This window comes from Aulonocara sp. 'chitande type north' Nkhata Bay, linkage group LG17 (genome assembly GCF_057382095.1).
Source record: "Aulonocara sp. 'chitande type north' Nkhata Bay isolate Kocher_YH1m ecotype deep benthic linkage group LG17, A_spYH_male_GT1.1, whole genome shotgun sequence".
Taxonomy (NCBI): Eukaryota; Metazoa; Chordata; class Actinopteri; order Cichliformes; family Cichlidae; genus Aulonocara; species Aulonocara sp. 'chitande type north' Nkhata Bay.
The window spans coordinates 28,161,182-28,179,262 of record NC_141360.1 but is presented as its reverse complement, the minus strand read 5'-3'; the positions used below and the strand labels follow the sequence as shown (position 1 = coordinate 28,179,262).

Sequence of the window (18,081 nt, the reverse complement as noted above, 5' to 3'; positions counted from 1 at the left end):
TGCCAAAAACCAAAACCAAAGAGGAGGAATCCTGTTATCAGATTCAGGAGACTTGCTAAAGGACACACCCACCTTGGTAAAGAGCCCAAGGCCACATTTGTTTGAGTAGGTTAAAAATCTTAAAGGTTTGGGGGTGCCACAATATGTAGCCTGTGGCAAGGCTGAAGCACTTGAGCTTAATATTAGTAGTAGCAGTAAATGTTTTATTATTTAGCTCAGTGACTACGGATTATTTTTCCACTTTTCATGTTGTGTTTATGTGCATAACTTGCACACATTGCAGACATTTATTTTTGTACCTGATGAGCCTTTGATTTCATGCAATGGCGTTAAAAAATCGTGTATGCTGGGTTCAGACCTTTAATTCAATTCAAATGGACTAGAAATAGAGCATAAAAAGTTTGGCGTTTGTCTGAATTCAGGTGTCTAAATCTCTCTCAGAGCTCCTCTTTGGTTTGATTAAACTGGAGGTGGAGGCATGGCCTAACCTCGGGCAAAATAGGATACAACAAGCACAGCCTAATCAGACAGAAACCTTATTAGAGCACAATGTAGGCTAATCAATAGCATAATTAGGTCATGAAAATGGTTGTCATTGTTCAGAGGTCATAGCCTAAAGTCTCTCTACATCTAACAGTCATAGATGTTGGTTTTAAGGTAAATGTGGGGGAAAGTATGAAAGACTTGATCACAATTTCTATTTCCATAATTTATTATTTTGTGCTCCATTGACCAATCAATGCTGGCTCACCCTCAGCTGTGCATATGCTGCATATGCTGCACTCTGTTATCTCCCTTCAAGGGCAGATCTAATCACCATCGTCTCAGGTGCACAGCAGAAATGAGATGTCACTCAGTTAGCAATAATTCAGATTTACGTGGCCAGAGGTCCCAGCCATGATCTACTTCTCAATGCAATGAGAATTTCCTGCTCTGGCACACCTCCAGCATGACCTTCCCAACGAAATAAAGACATAGAGCTGCTTCTATAGCTCTTTAAAATGCATGCAAAAGGTTCCCACATTAAAGATGAAGGCTATAAATCAACATTAAAGAGAAAGAAAAACACATTAGAACCCCAAAGAGCTTCACAACATGTTTATTATGCATCAATTCTTCATTACCAGAATTTATACATTTAACATAATCGAGGGTAGAAGACTGTGGCAATCAACATTATATCACATATTTAGGCAAGTGTTTTCTTTGTTTATTGTTTACATAAATAGTTTACAGTGTAGGTCATGCTTGCTTGCAGAGCTGGTAATCATATACCAGTTATGCATTATTAAATAGGGAACGTTTATCATATATTACATTAATAAGAACAATAAAAAGGAAGAAATTTGGAGATGCACCATAATGAGAAGGCTGAAAGGGTTTCATATAATTTCAGTGCATAGTAATACTAAAACATGTACAATAAAACACATTCACATTCATCTTATTGAAATACTTTCTTTATAAGGTTGCATATGTCTCACAAGTATAATGCTAAGCTAAAAATCTAAGAAGAAGAGCAAGACAAATGTTTATATAACCCAACTTTTTGCTGTTGCTTGTTGTTTCATGCCAGTAGTGCGTGTTTCTAGTCATACCTTTCAATGATGTGCTTTGGAACAACACAGTGACATCTGGAAGAAACTGATCGAAAGCAGTCATAATTGAATAAACTCTCTAACCAAAGCTCTCGACACAGTGGAAATTAGTACGCACTACTGGGTGTAAAAACAACACAAAATACCAGACAGTAATATTAATCTCTTTTTAAAGCACCAAAACCAGCACAGAGTGATCTCTGAGATGGGAAAACTAAATGAAGTAGATACAAACATCTGTGAGCACAGCCAGACTAAACGATCAAAGTGGAAAACAGCTGGTGAACATTCCTGTGCATTTAGGACTGAGGTGTGCCAGAGGTGAAAAGGTCCAAGGATCAAGTATGTAACACAGAGAGGTATATTATTTCATGCCATCATTTAAATATTTCTTAATTAATTCATACAGCAAAAAGGAGAAAATGTCTCACTGTACTGCCACCGGGTGAGATCTGAAGTCTGTTACGCAAACCCAGTTGTTCCTACGCTGTTGCATGTAGCACAAAAAACATTACATGAGAAGACAACCTCCATTATTCATGCTGAGGCCAGTGAGTGTAATACAGCTGCAAAGGCAAAATTGACGCACAAAAGTAGTAACTTGACTGAAACCGCTGAAGGATAATATAAGAACATCATTAAAGTTGCAATATGCATTTTTTCCTGTAATACTTCATTTTAAAGTAAATATTAACTACACAATGATCAGTTTGGTAATCTATAGAGTGCTCAGCCCCAAGGTATTAAATTTTTCAGGAAAATGCCCGATTTTGCAATGCAAACAGGAAAAAGAGCATATTGACTTCCCTGGCATCTATCTGTAGCTTCCCTCATCTAGCTGTAAAGAAGGACAGTGAAGGAATTTAAGCAATGTGCTGGATTTCTGAACACAAGTTTGGACCTTTGACTGTTTTGTCAAAGAATCACGTGTCATATGTTTGAGTAACTTTTAGTGTTATATAAGTCCTACAAATTCCTGGGGGTTTTCAAACTTCCCAACTCTATTAAACCCAAATGGCCAATCCACCAGCTAGCCTTATTAATTAAGTATTAATGTGCTACTACACGTCCATGCTGTCTCGGTGCCAGTTTATTGGCTAACAGACAAGCCAGGGCAATGCCTCCAATCTGTGTGAAGGCTAACCCCAGCACAGTAGCAGCAATATGGAAGACATTGTCATTGACCAAGCTGAAGACTTTGCGGAAGCAGCCATGCGGATGGATCCCCGCGGCAGCCACACCGTCACCGTCATCTGCCAGAAGAGGCCGATTCTTGCAACCCTTTCGCCTCACACAGCAGCTGTCGGGCAAGGACACCGAGGTGCCGTTCTCAATGGGCAGGAAGTTCATATGCTGGATAGCCCAGTCAGACACAAGCCAGTCGCGCCAACCGTCAGCTCCACAACACTTCAGAGCCCTCTGAAGGCTGTCTAGAGCATCAGCACGGCCTTCATCCTCTGTGTAGCCCGCCACTGCTCGCTGTAAACCGCTGCGAAATCCACCGGCAATTTCTTCACGGTAGAAGAGGCCCGAGAGTCCTGCTGCCAAACCGGCTACAAGTGCAGCAAGCTGAAAGAAGCCGTAAGCCCTTAGCACGCAAGGCAGGTTTGCAGCCAACCCCAGGCAACCCAGGAAGCCCCATGCTGTGATGGCCGCACCTGTGGACAGAAGGATGAGCGGGGCATTGGGGTAGCGGTTGGCGGAGAGCATCATGTAGTCTGCCAGGGAAATTTGAGCCCACACGCCCAGTGTGAAGATAGCCAGTCCAGCTGCCCAGAAGAGGCAGCTGAAGGCTAGGAGACCCAGACGCAAGAGGTGCATGACTCCCACGGAATGGCAGCAGGGTGGGCCAGCACCCACAGGTGGAGGAGCAGGGGGCGCCAGGGAGGCTTCTGAGCACACGGACAAGGAGAGACGCTGCTGTTGCTGCTGCTGCAGGCTGAGCTGCTCCTCTTGACCTTGGTATGGAGGCAGCAGGTAGCAAGGGATGGCAGAGGGTCGACGAGGAAGAGGAGGCGGAGTCAGCAAGTCAAGACTCCGTGAAGACAGTCGTCGCACAGCTAGCTGCTCATGCTCCCAGTCCAAAGCTTGTCTGCTGGGACTCGGCCGAGCCGACAGCGAGTCGTAAGGCAGTGCACTCATAATCCTGGCTTTATCTACTCACTTCTCTCTCCGTTACACTCTCCCTCTCGCCTCCTTTTTCTCCTATCAGTGCCTTCACCCTCGTCCTCCTGCAACACACACAGCCGTTCTCCCAAAGCTTTATGACTGTTTATTAATCCGCCACCAGCAAAACCATTGCCAACTGGACTGTAAATCACACTGATGGGTGCGCGTTGAGTCGTTATCTGCATCCGCAGCTGCCTTGTTTCCACCTTATTTATCTGTTTATTCTGAAGGTTTTTTCCACCTGCTTGGTCACCAGTCCTCCAAAGTCCTCCGCTGACAGTCACATCCCGACATCTGCCTGCTCGCCGCTGCCCTGATCAAGAGAAGAGGTGATTGCAGGGGGAAATGACCGAGAATCAACCAATGCACACCCTCTCTCGGTGTGGAGGAGCCATCCCTTTGACTTTTACAGTTTTCCATTTGTAGAATAAATGATTCCAGGATAAGTGCAGTAAAAGGTTATTTTTAAAAGCTTAAAAGACCCTTAGATACTACATATTGTTTTTAAAAATACAAACAAGTCTATTCTGCTTCATCAGGACTGCACTGGTATTATTATTGTAGCACAAAAACACTGATACTTATGTATTTTAATGATGTTCAGTAGAAAAAACAAACGAAAATATAAAGTGAGTAAAAGGCAAGTTAAAAATAGAAACCCACTACCTCACCCACTATTATTCTGCTTCAGTTAGTCTCCCATTAATATGACAGGGACATTTTTATTCTGGTGACTCCTGCTTGGCATGCCCTCTCCACCAATCACCTACCTGCCTAGTCAGAGCTAATGAAAACATCTCGGTTAATTAACCACATTCAACTTCCTCTTTTTATAAGGATAACCATAATACTGACATGATGACAGAGAGGGAATACCCAGAAAAAGTGGCAGGAAAAGACTGATCTCATTTTGTGGCAGTTTGGGATCTAAGCCAGTTTTGCTTTTTCTTCTTTTGTTTTTTTTTATTTTTACACATCATTTCAAACTTCTCTGTTGAGGGTGCTTTTACATAATACAGGCTTATTTTTTTAAATCAAAATTTCTGGAAGAGCCTTGGCCTTTTTAGTAATGAGCCTCTGAATTGTCCTAGAAATCTTTGCAGAGATAATGTTTCCCTAATGCTGATTTTTTTTTTTTTTTTTTAAATTCTTTAAATCTTAGAGAAATTGTTTTGGTGTTTGAAATACTTTTACCAAAGTATAAAAAATTACAAAAGCTGTGGACTACATCCAAAAAGAAAAAAAAAAGATTTGAATATCGTTGAATGTCGTTCTACTTTTATGAAATTTTAGTGGGACTGGGATAAAGTGAGACTGACTGGTGACTTCAAACATTTTGTAATTTATAGGATGTTAAAAATGGCCAAAAATCTACACACCACTTACTTCTTATAAAATATAAATCTTTTCATGTTTTCGACCATCACGCCAAGTGGCCATCTGCACGCAGAGAGAAACATAACACAGCCAATCTCAGATCTCCTGGGATCTGTGGTGAGCGCAGGAATGTGACACATGTTTTGCCACGGCTGCCGAGGCGAGCTGTGTGGTGTTGGAGGAAAGGAGGACCCAAAATGCAGGTGATGACTCATGATTCGAGTGATGTTTATTTACAGGGTGGTGTAGTGGCAAATAGGCAGTGAGGGATGACAGGGAACTAAAGAAACCTAAACTGGAAAAACGAAATAACAAACCTGAGAACATAAGAAACGGGGAGCGAGGCAAAGAGCCGCAGACAAGGGACAGGACAACGTGGAACACAGACGAACCAGCAACAGGCAGGAGAACACACAGGGCTTAAATACACACAGCAGTAATCAGGGGATGAGAGACAGGAGGGCAACACACCTGGAAGAAGTCAGAGCTGACGGGACAGGGGAAACGTAAACTGAACACACTCACACGAGACAGGGACTTTCAGAATAAAACAGGAAACTCAGACACAGAGAACCAGACATGACACTGAACTAACTAAACAGACAGATTCACAAACAGACAGTGTGACACCATAGACCAGGGGTGTGCAATCTCAGTCCACAAGGGCCGGTGTCCCTGCAGGTTTTAGATCTCACCTTGGGTCAACACACCTGAATCACATGATTAGTTCGTTACCAGGCCTCTGGGGAACTTCAGGACATGTTGAGGAGCTAATTTAGCCATTTAAATCAGCTGTGTTGGTTCGAGGACACATCTAAAACCTGCAGGGACACCGGCCCTCGTGGACTGAGATTGCCCACCCCTGCCATAGACAGACAGAACACAGAAGTGGGACCAGGGTAAGCACAGAACAGTAACCTAACAACTGGCAAATCATAACAGAATACATACTCAGGATAAACAAAAGCATAAAGAAACACAAAACACTGAGTCGGTAGACTCAGGACCATGACATGTTTACGCTTTTACAGATACCTTTGTTTGGGAATTATCCACAGACCAAATTAAAGAGGGGCTAGGCCACACTGATTAAAAAACAAAACAAGTATTAGTGTTCATTTTCAAGTCAAAACTTGAAATTCTATTTTAAGAATAAAGTGGAAATAATGAAATTAGAAAGAAAGTCTTGTCACGGTCTGGGTGCGCAAATCATGTGGAGTAAGGATGAGGACCCAAAATTTGAGTCCCAAATGCAGATAAAGAGGCTGAAACTGAATCTTAACAAAAGGTAAGCTGAGACTAGAGTAACTAACTTCAACTGGGTGAAATTAAACACTAAGGGTGTGGTACATAAAGAACATAGAAAAACCTAAAACCTGGAACATAGAAGGAGCCAGACAGGCAAAAAATGCACTAAAGGACAAAGGAAAACTGACACTATATAACAAATTTCCCACATGTGGGACTAATAAAAGTGATCTTATCTTATATTCACATCAGGGTGATATAGGGAAGTGGAAACACAGGGGAACAAAGCTGGAATTAATAGACATAACGAGATGAGGGAAGCAAAATTGAACACACTGAACACAGGGCAAGAGACTAGCACGATAAAACAGAAAACACACTGAGAAGAAGACACGCTTGACACTGGGGCAGATATAAGAACAAAACAGACGAGAGAAAAGTAGGACCAAACGAGATAAAACATGAAGACATGAGTGTCTAAACATGAAGAGCGGAACACAGGGGAGGTATGGCAACAGAAACCTGAAGATTAGAAAATGTACATTGCTAACATTAGCTAAGCTGGCTAATCAAGTTGTTTCACAAATTCATCTACATGAGGCATTTTGTAGAGCGTATAGCAACCATGGCAGTTGTTTGACTTAGAACATCAGGTTAAATCTCCACATTTGGACTTTTTTCTCAAAAAACTTTCAACCATATTCTCAAAATGAACACTAAGATTTTTTTTCTTAATTCGGCTCTAATGCTCAGCTGCAGATGTCACTCATTGCTTTTACATATTTCGACTCTTTAGTGTTAGCATTTTAGCTATCACTTTGTTGTGTTTTTGAACCATGAAGTGACCATATTAGGATGAAAGAGTGGAGTGCTATAATATGCGCTAATGCTAGCAATCTTTAACTTTAGCGGTACAAAGCACAGATACACAGACAGCATCTGCTAAGTAGTGCTAGAATTTCACTCACCACTAGTGAAGCTTTTTGGATGGTCTGGACCACAAAGTAAGCATCATATATGCCATTACTAAAGGACGACAACACCACATACAAGTAAGAAAGTTCCAGGTCAGTCACTTAGAGTGTTATATAAACAATTTCTAAATTTACTTTATTTAGAATCACTTGATCAAAGTTAATTATGATCATTTTTTGACCTTATAATGTGAATCTGCTTAATCAATGGTCATGGCAATTTGCATATTAATGATAAAGGAACTGACCTCACAGACCATTGTTCATTGAGTAGACTAGGTTCAGTTGTTGTGCAAATGTCCTGTTTCTAAGATTGGGGAAACCTGCAGTCAGCTGAGACTGAAGAAGATTCTCCCACTGAAAACGCTACATCCAGATGTATAGAACGAACCTTTTGGGATTTACTTACCTGGATGATTGAGCATGCATCAAGACGCGGCTCTGCTTACCAATTCTTCTGTTTTTTTGGTGGGAAAAGAGAGAGAGAAAAAAAGAAGAAAAGAATCAAGAACAAAAAACAGTATAATTAAAAATAAATAAATAAATAAATTAGGTACAACAACATCTCAACAGAGATAAATGGTACTAATATAGCAATATATTATAATGTAATAATATACAGTTCTCCTTTTGAACATGCTTTTTCGAACATCAACAGTTTTCAAGATATCATTGTCAAATTTTATGTGACGGTAGATACAACACTGATTTAATTTTGGGAAAATTGGTCAAAGGTCAAGGTCAAAATCAATAAAAACTTTATATTACCCACACAGAACAAACAGCACACAGCTAGAGGGAGAACACAACAAAGAGCGAGGGAAGTCTGAGACAATATATACACCGAGGGTAATGAGGAAACAGGAAGTTATAAAGCTTACAATAATTACAGACTAAAGAGACAGGGAAAGCAAAATGGAACACGGTGCACATAGGCCTATCAAAATATAACAGGAAGACACTAAAACTGTGACCAGCACTAACATATGGAAACTTGACACAAAGACAGAAGTTAAAACAGAAAGAGACGAGACTAAAAAAAATAGAAGAGGAATACCAAAAGGGAATTAACCAATCAATCAACTAAGCAATCAGAAAACTAACGGCACAGAAAACAGGATTCATCATAAGCCCAGGAAAATAAATATAACACTATAACCAGAAGACATAATAATACACAATATAGAGACCACAACATCAAAAATACTAAACCAGAAACCCCCAAATATTCAAGAAGCTCAAAAACAGGGACCAAGGAAATTTCATTATCCACTGTTGCATTGATATGACAGCATATATTTTTTCTTGGTGCACAGGAGGGCAAATCAGATTTATGGGAGAGATCAGGCTTTTGCCACACTTAATTTGTGGCAACCCACCCATGACACCCACAAGAACAAAGAGGCTACATGTATGGAGGCGGTTCACAGTCTGAGATTGTGTTCTTAAGAGTTCTTCTGGACTGCATCGATGCAGAGAGCATCCTCACAATCTTCACAACAGCCTTGTACCATAGCAGAAAATTTACATGAAGTTATGGAAAATTTTCCAATGTTTTAAAATAGACACCGAACACCATTAGTTCTCAGTTAGTGTATGAGGAACTCTATCAGAAAATGAAGGGGACAGACTGCTTTTTACCACAGACAGCTGGAGCTGTGTGAAGGAAATTAGGTTATGTTTATCATCTTTATAACACCATAACCATCAGATCAATGAGTCATTTGGTTTTTATGTGAACTGCCGACACAAATAAAGAAGACACATCACCTGACATGCAGAATCATTTTTCAAGGTCACCTCAACAGCACCAAATGTCACCAAGCACGTTTTCGCAAGAGTTCCACATTTAAACAAATTAAGGCTTGCTTGCAGGTCCTAAATGGGCCCCTCGTGTATGTCACAAAACAAGATGGTGATCGGACAAAACTGAATCAGAGACACAAAATCAAACAAAAAAAAAGAAAGAAGAAGAGACAAACAGAACATAAAGGACCTCAAAGAGCAATGAAAAGTTGGAGAGGGTGCATTTATGATCAGTGGTGCAAAATGAGATATGAAACAAAAACCGAGACACAGAAAGATAAAGAGATTAAAAAAAACAATCAAATGATACACAAAGATCCAACATAGGATAAAACATGACTGTAATGAGACAAAATGTTGTAGAACATCAGCAAACTGTCTATTTGGTGAGACAAAACTACCAAAACTCTGCGTGGTTTTCAGCTTCTCTGTGGGATGAGTGAGGAAGATACATGTGCCCAGAGGCCCTAAACTTTCATAATCCGTCCATGCATTTTGCATGTTGTGTATGTTCAGGTCTTTTATCGTCTCAAATTATTAAGGCCTAAATGGAAGAAACTTACCGCAACAAAGCGCTAAGACTTACTAATGAGCAGAATTATCACTACAGATGTAAGGCAATGGCGGTGACAGAAAACCTGTTTCTGTACAGGTATTATAAATAGTCCTGAGGGGAGGATGTGCATGTCTGACCACATTTCACAATAATGCATTCAGTAGCCGCCGAGATATCAACCTCTGATTTCCTGTCATTGTTACTCATCACAACACTGAACTATGTAACCCTTTGAGGTTGCTTGGTTTGGCCTTAAAGTTGAATGCAATCCAACATACAACACTTTCTCAGCAAAAAAAGAAACATTACATACATCATAAAAGGATGATTTATTGCATGATGCTCATTTTAATGTTTGATGACAACAGTTCTCCAAGAAGTCTAGAAAATCATGTTTTTCCTTTCTTTACTACCTGCTGGTAGTATCTTTGGTTTCAGGTGGGCAATAGTACAATGGCAACACAAAGAAGGAAAAAGGCAGTACATGCAGTGAAAAAGTCCACTACAGGAGCAGTTTTTGTTCATCTTCCGTTTGAAAGTATTTTGAATATGATTTCCTTGTTGTGAAGTGAAAAGAGTAAAACTGCCAATATAAAAATTAATTTTTTTAAAAGAAAAAATCGATTTTGCTGACAAGCTGAGGGCCTGTTGTTTCGCTCCTGATCTGCATAAAATATATTTTCTCCAATTATATAAATCTAAACATCTAAACAAAATATTCCTTCCCCACCCTACTTATTTAACCTCTGGGAGTTTCTGTTACAAGTTTCATTCCTTGGTCTCTACAGACTGCACTGTGTCTCCTTCGTCTCTATGTGTCTCCATGTGTTTTTTCAGTTTGGCCTTAGATGCGAACGTCATCATGCACCGCTCGCAGCGCGGCTTCACCCGCTTTAAGCCAGAATGGCTGCGTTTGTGTCGTGCCAGCTCAGACGAGCTCTTGAACTTCAGCTCGCATGTGTCGCAGGGATACGGGCGTTCCCCCGTGTGGATTCTCTGATGCAACTGAGCCTCACTGAGGGTGAGGAAGGACTTCTCACAGTGTCCACAGGGGAATGGCCGCTCTCCTGTGTGGATCAGGTTGTGTCTGGTGAGGGCGTAGGGTTTGGTGAAGCCCTTCCCGCAGTAAGTGCAGGGGTAGGGGCGGGCCCCAGTGTGTGAGACGATGTGCTCTTGCTGTGTTTTCTTGCTCTTAAAGCGCTTCCCGCACTGAGGGCAGGAGTACGGCCTGTCGTCCACGTGTGACCTGTGATGTTTTGAGAGCTCGCCCTGTGACAAAAAGCCTTTCCCGCACTGAGAACAGAGGAAGGGTTTCTCCCCGGTGTGCATCCTCTCATGTCTGGCCAGCACAGACACCAAGGTGAACCTCTTTGGGCAGTGGGAGCACTGGAAAGGGCGCTCACCCGTGTGAACACGGAGGTGTTTGATGAGCATGAAGCGCAGCGAGAATCGTTTGCTGCACTGGTTGCACTGGTAGGGTCGCTCCCCAGTATGGGTGGACAGATGTCTCTTAACGTCAGACCTCCGAGTGTACGTCTTCTCACAATGTGGACATTTAAACTGACGCTTCACCTGATGCATCTGCCTGTGCTGAGAGCGTGCGAGTAGGGTGTCGAAGCCTTCGCCGCACTGCTGGCAGATGTAGCGTTTAGCGGTGACGTGGGACTTCCTGTGCTCCAGCAGCTCAGACGGAGTCGGGAAACTCTGACTGCAGATGGAGCACATTTGAGGCAGCTGGCTCTCCTGCGAGTGAGACTTTTTATGGTGGACAGTCAACGCCCTCAGGTTAGCGAAGGAGCTCCTGCATACCTGGCAGGTGAAGGAGATGGCTACGCCGTGATGTTTGCTCTCGTGCTTCGCCAGATCCCACGAGTGCTGGAAGGTTCGGTCACACTGCGAGCAGTGAAACGGTCTCTCTCCCGTGTGAGTGAGCTGGTGTCTCCTGACATCCGATGTCCGGGTGAACGTCTTACCGCATGTTTCGCATGTGAGTGATCTCTGACGGCCGTGCAACTGAGAAACACTCTCTCTGCTTTGCTCTGGCTGCTCTGCTTTTCTCTCCTCCGAGTTTCCTCTGGGAAAAAGTTTAATAGATGTAAATATTTCATCTGTGCTGGAGGGGGATGGTGTAAATTTAACTCCTGAGAGAGTCCTGTATGCTTCTTTGCGAACGCTCTGCATGTGGAAGTGTGGAGGACTGTTTTCATCCGAGTTATGGAAAGGACACTGCGAGCAGGTGAAGATGATAGACGTCATCTCGTGTGAATCTCCTGCATTAAAATAAAGGAACAGATACATGAGTGGATTTATTTAAGAAGTTCAACATTGTTTTCTTCTTGACATCACATCACCTTTGTCAGATCCTTTGATGGCTATCACAGAAGGGGCAGCTGATCCATCAGCAGTGCTCCTGGAGAAATCAAAACACTGTGTCACAATATTTAAAGGAAAATCTCTCAGACTTCTCACATTTTTGTGATATGAACAAGTAGAAGAAAGTGTAACAGGAAACCATAAATGTTTAATCAGAATGCTAAAGTACATAAAGCACATAAAAATCCTTTCAAAGTCTGTCATCTTGTCCTGGGATACAGCAGTTTATATGCACTCATCATAGGGATTAATATCATGGTAATTTCGAGCTTTTAAAGAATTGGGTGCACAAGTACAACAAATTCTTGCTTTTTAAAGTAATTAAATATGTATGCTGTACAATCATTTCACCTTGGAAAAAGAACAAATCAAGGAAATCATTAAAAGCTCAAAATTACCCCGATATTCATGTCCACAATGACTGCATGCAAACTTGATCTGCAGATGAGAAGCTGCTCATATCTGTGTACTAAATATGCTCCAGTGAGCACAAAGACGTTAAAACCAGGGAATAGTCCAGCCTATAACATGTTAATTAGTGAGGTTTTAGCAGTGCTGACGGGCAGATTTATTTATTTTTTAACATTTGCACCGATCCAGAGCAAGCATTTAAGGATGCTGGGTGTGGCTTCACATTTACCAACCAGACATGACAGTAATGACCTATTTTCTTATATTATTTTAACCGTGACCAGGAATATTTTAACCATACTTAAATGGATGAGCATGAATTAAAAAGTGCATCTTTAGATTATAATAGCTATACCCAAGATCAACATAACCAAATTAATCAGATTTTTTTTTGTTATTCTAATAAGGTGTACATTTCTGCTAAAGATATTTGGAATGAAAATAATGTTTTTGTACATTTTTGGTTCTTCAGGATTTTCTCTTGTTGTCCTTTTTATTTTACACGTCTCGTTGCAACTCGGCGAAGTCTTTAGTTGCAGACGTGTGGATCTGCGCATGTTTCCTGACGTGTCAGACTCCTGTGCTTCCGACATTTCGGTCTGGATTTCTGCCATTTCTTGAGCAGAAAATGAATTATCTTTCAGGTCTGCGCATATATTTCTCTCTATGCCTCCAAGCTGGAACTCATCTGTCACTTCTTCTGCAATGACTTCCCGTTTCCCTTTAGTCACTTGGTCACTTATTTCAAGCCCTTCATGGCTTTTTCCTTCATCTGTTCCCTTTCCTGGTTCAAGATCGTCATTTATGGATGACTGGTTGTTCTTTTCTGTAAGTACGTCTTGCCCCCTTAATGCAAAGGTTCTCGTCAACGTCTCCAAAGCTTTCGCTACATCCACAGTCTCACTCGTTTCTTCAGCCCTCACAGCAGGAGCCTCTTCGTCGCCAGCGCTATCAGCACTTACAGCCACTATCTCCTCTTCATAGAAATCTGTCTGAACTTGAACTGCAGCCGACTCCATCATTTGCTCATCCACCTCAGCTGCTCCGACTTCCACTTCAGTGTAAACGGTGACCACGCTGTACTGGTCGGTTCCCACTAAAGTGACTGGGTTCAATACGTTAGCGTAGTTATGGATGGCGTCCAGTCCAACTGATACGTTTGTCTTTTGTGAGGGAGGGATTGATAATGCAGACATGATGGAGTTACCAGCAGTGGAAGAAGGACCGTCTGCAAAAAAGAGACTCATCAGCTACTGCAGAGAGAGACATATGTGAACAAAATCTCTCAATTCATTTTATTTATATAGTGCCAATCAAAACAGACTCAGGTACTAGGAAGTAAGAGTATAAAGTGTATACTAATAATAGTACACACACACACGTATATAATACAAACAAATGTATTTAGGTGCGATGAACACGACATCTATTGTATCTGTTATTAAACATTTAGTTGACGTGTTACAAATATGTGGGAATCAAAGTAGGTTAAAGCCTGGTTACACTATCATTTTGTGGTATCAGTCTAAAACATAAATATATACAATAGAATATGGAATGACTGAGTTCATTTATATGCAAAGTAATATGATGTATTTGATTGTATTTCCAAGCCAATTCAACCTTTTCTCTCAAACCTTCTCTTCAAAACATTGAACCTGAGAGGACACTTAGATATATTCTCAGAAATTGTCATTTAAAGTTTGCTGATAAAAGCATTAGGAAGTCACGAGCACCTCTATATTTTGGTGTCAAAATTATGTTAACATACTGTAATACACAATTCACTCAAACATGGCAAACAAGAAGAGGATTAAATACATTTAGTTTTGTTTATACAACTTGTGTTTTTTAATTTCTTTTGGCATAAAAAAGATTAAAAATATAATTTATTACATTAGGAAATGTCACTAAAATAGCTTTGTCACTTAACAGCCATCAGGTCACCCCTATCCCACTTTGAGCTAAGGTTGAGTTAATATTCACCTCTCTTCGTGGAATTTTCCCCGTTTAGAAAAACCAAATGGAAAATCCCATCAATGAATAACTGCAAGGCCAAAATGTATGAAGGAGACTTCATTTGAAAAATAACAACTTCTAGTTTCTGGAAATTTATTTGTTTAGCATGTGAGTGAAACATCACCTAACCCCAAATGGTTTGCTGGAGATTTGGTGGGTGTTTAGACTTTAGATAATTCAATTCAATTTTATTCATATAGCGCCAATTCAGTCGCCTCAAGGTGCTTTATATCGTGATGGAAAGACCCTCCAATTTTAGAAAGAAACTGACAATCACGCAACCACCTATGAGGACAAAAAAAAGTATTTAACAGAATGAAACCTCACGCAGAAATAGGCTGAGGGAGGTGCTGTCAGTGCTGTCACAGTTGAGTTAAGGAAAGCAAACCAGTAGTCTAAGCCTATTGCATCACAATGAGTCCACTAGGGTCTATTTGACATAATCTGGTCATCAGATGGTGATTGTGAGGGTTACATGGAGATGTGATCCTCACATATTGAAATGCACCAACTATACATGCATACCAGGTGGACTTTAAGTGGGCTTTTAACAAGTAAAACAGGAATGAGTGCTCGGCTGTTGGTGCTTTAGCTGTTCCTCTCCATAACAGAGTAAAATCAAGGCCTAAGGGAGGATTCAGAGTCACCTGATCCAGCTCTAACTATAAGTTTTATCAAAAAGTAAAGTTTTAGGCCTAATCTTAAAGGTAGAGAGGGTGTCTGTCTTCAGAATCCAAACTGGGAGCTGGTTCCACAGAAGAGGGGCCTGATAGCCGAAGACTCTACCTCCTGTTCTACCTCTAAAAACTCTAAGAACCATAAGTAAGCCCGCAGAGAGAGGGCAAAGACCTCATTAGGTAATATGACACTAATAGGTCTTTAAACAGGGCCTGTTAAGATAAGCATTATATCTCAGAAAGTTCTGATAAAGTGCATTACTATACACTACAAACCTGTTGCTATGAATTTATCCACTGATCTTGAAATATTAAGAAGTGAGAACTAATTATGCAACTTTAAATCTGACTTTTTAACCCAGCTGTGATGATGCAACATCTTGCTTCATAGTTTTGTTGATTGTGAAAACTGCTGCAGCTCTACTTAAAGTAAAGCGCTATACAAATACAGGCCATTTTACTTACATGCCATTTTCAGTAGTCCTGAACTTTTGTAGTGCTGGTAGATAAAGCTCAGATCTTCAGTTGACAACTGAATGCATTCCCCCAAAACAGAAGGAGCTGAGTCCAGCCAGGCTACAGTCTGTAATCACAGCACAATGTTAATATAACCCGCTGAAAATCACCTGAAACAATTATGTTATCTGACTGAATACCTGCTTTAGGTCTGGTACTGGAAGCAACTTTTCCAGCTTGGAGAGCAGATTCCATAATAACATATTTAGTGCTGAGTCATACTGTGGACCGTATTCCACTGGAAACACTTCCTGTAAGATAATAAGATGTTATTTTTATTCTGAGCATTTTCAAGCAAAGATATGAAATACTAAAATATGTCCTACCTGAAAAAAATATGCCCTCTCAATTGGATCTTTCAGCAGACTTTGAACCAGAGCGACAAAAGTAGACTCTGTTGTTTTCACCTCTGCATCCCTATACTGCAACAAATTGAAGTGATATCTTGAAAAAAGTACTGGGCACACTTTATTTTATCCGCTTCTCTTTAACGTACTTACATCTGTGTTTTCAGAGGTTACTGGGAGTCTGTCCAAATGGCTCTGGATTGCTTGAGAATCAACAGAACCGCGTGTCGAGCCTTTGCAAAGCTCCAGTATCAACTGAAATATCAATAAACTGAGTTTTTACAGAATCAACGCAGCAAAATAAACATACATGGATGGCATGTCAGCCAGACTACCTCCTCACCCTCGCTCTGAGTCCGAGGATGAGCTGGGCTCTCTGCCTGTGGCTGATCAGACCAGGAATCGCCTCTGTCACTGTGAACACGAACTCCTGCAGCTTCTGGTAGTTCATCACATCTTTCTGCTTCACCAGCTGCCACATGGAGGCAGACAGAAGCTGCAGAGGTGGCACCAGGAGTTGGAGGGATGAGAGAGACAGGCTTGGATCTAAAACATAAAGGTGTAATGTAACAAATGGTCTTTAGAGGGCAGCAATCAGCTTTAAACTCCAGAACTCACATTATAACAATACATATGTTATTCATTTAATTCAGTGCTGTTCATATATTACTATGGTAATAATTTTCTCAGGTAAAGCAGTGCACACATATGTATTTTTTTTTGCCCTGCATTTAAACAGCCATAAGCTTGGGAACCCGAATAATTGCTGGGCCGCCCTTAATAAAAGGAGTTTTAAATTGCGATTCTTCAAATATATCATCACCTATGGTTTAGACAATAAATTAAGCATAATACTTGACAGAATAATAAAAAAAACTGAAAATAATTGATTTATTTTTCATGCTAAAGCTTAAATCGTGCGTATCACGATTCCTTTAAATAGACGGCCCCCGCTAACTGTGTAACCGGCATAGACGTAGCTTACTTTATATCGCAGCTGGTTCAGATTGCCACTGTACCCACCGTTTGTTTTCTCTGCAGAGTCGAGAACCTCCATGGGTGCACTGTGCCTCTTGTGGCGCCGAAAATTAGGTGTTAAGTTGTTTTGTTTTAGTTAGCAGCTAACATGCGCTGTTCGGACGCAAGCACCGTTTCCTCAACGCTTATACTCCGATTCCGCTTTTCAAAATAAAAATATCAAAGCTGACAGGCGACTTGTCTCGCTGACATTAATTTCTTACAGTTTTGTTTTTAGTTGGAAGACAAGATAGGACAGACTTTCCTAATCCTACAAATCCTAAAAAATCTGTAATTCAAATGTTACATAAATTAAAAAGTAAGTAAACAAGTAAACATTGCATCTGCATGCCTTTCCCCAGCATGAAGCTATACTGCTGCTTACTGATCGTCACCTCTCTTCTTAACCTAGCTTGTAGAATTCCTTCTCATAGCGTCACGGTTTGGCACATCAGCCTTATCCCTCTGTAGTTACTACAGCTCTGTACATCACCCTTGTTCTCGGCAGTCAGTACCACGATATTCATGTCCATGTAAAAAAACAAAAACAAAACAGTAGACCGTAATAAAGTAAAAATATCTCCTATCTAACAAAGCAAGATTTAAAGAATTAAAATTTGCAACAATATAACTCCAAGCATTCTTTTAACTGAGATTTTTTTAATTTAAAAAGCATGAACATTATCTGATAATGAAGACCTCATTGTTTGAGTTCATTGTTTTGCTTGCCTCCTATAATCTGTTCTTTATTTTTTGTTGTCAAAAACCTATAAATAAATAACTAAATAAATGCAAATTCTATACAACAATGATATTTTCATGGCTAAATTACAATTAGCTCCGAATGTAGCAAAAGTTCAACTTTTACTTTGAAGTAACACCCAACCCACCACCCCCTCTTAACTTTATTTTAACACAAACAATTTACAGAAAAATACAAACATGGCGGTTGACAGTGCATATAATTTAGGTAAAGCGGGGAACAAGAAAAAA

At 40.6% G+C, this 18,081-nt stretch overlaps 2 protein-coding genes across 3 annotated transcripts; both read right to left on the bottom strand.

The window, feature by feature from the left end:
* Positions 1–1,113: 1,113 nt before the first annotated feature.
* LOC147310241 (tetraspanin-7-like) lies at positions 1,114–4,082 on the bottom strand. Its single transcript, XM_086269272.1, has one exon. The coding sequence runs from the start codon at positions 3,738–3,740 to the stop codon at positions 2,649–2,651; it is 1,092 nt and encodes a 363-aa protein (XP_086125398.1). The 5' UTR covers positions 3,741–4,082; the 3' UTR covers positions 1,114–2,648.
* A 3,788-nt stretch (positions 4,083–7,870) lies between these two features.
* Positions 7,871–17,667, bottom strand: LOC147310240 (uncharacterized). Of its 2 annotated transcripts, XM_086269336.1 has the most exons (9): positions 17,095–17,667; positions 16,415–16,617; positions 16,225–16,326; positions 16,051–16,146; positions 15,865–15,975; positions 15,674–15,791; positions 12,969–13,740; positions 12,080–12,138; positions 7,871–11,998 (listed from the first exon to the last, which is right to left on the bottom strand). In XM_086269336.1, exons 1-9 carry the CDS (start codon positions 17,126–17,128, stop codon positions 10,497–10,499), a joined length of 2,997 nt encoding a protein of 998 aa, XP_086125462.1. In that variant the 5' UTR covers positions 17,129–17,667; the 3' UTR covers positions 7,871–10,496. The 2 variants fall into 2 exon arrangements, with proteins under 2 accessions (XP_086125462.1, XP_086125463.1); XM_086269337.1 differs by lacking the exon at positions 17,095–17,667 and having other exon boundaries at positions 16,051–16,141; positions 16,407–16,502.
* Between the last annotated feature and the right edge of the window lie 414 nt (positions 17,668–18,081).

Bases quoted from the DNA above. Each gene is read 5' to 3' on its own strand.
- LOC147310241 (XM_086269272.1), bottom strand. From the start codon at position 3,740: ATGAGTGCACTGCCTTACGACTCGCTGTCGGCTCGGCCGAGTCCCAGC.
- LOC147310240 (XM_086269336.1), bottom strand. From the start codon at position 17,128: ATGGAGGTTCTCGACTCTGCAGAGAAAACAAACG. The intron at 16,618-17,094 runs GTGGGTACAGTG...TTTATGTTTTAG, and splicing joins CTCTGCAGAGAAAACAAACG to ATCCAAGCCTGTCTCTCTCA. The intron at 13,741-15,673 runs GTAAGTAAAATG...TCTTTTTTGCAG, and splicing joins AGGACTACTGAAAATGGCAT to ACGGTCCTTCTTCCACTGCT.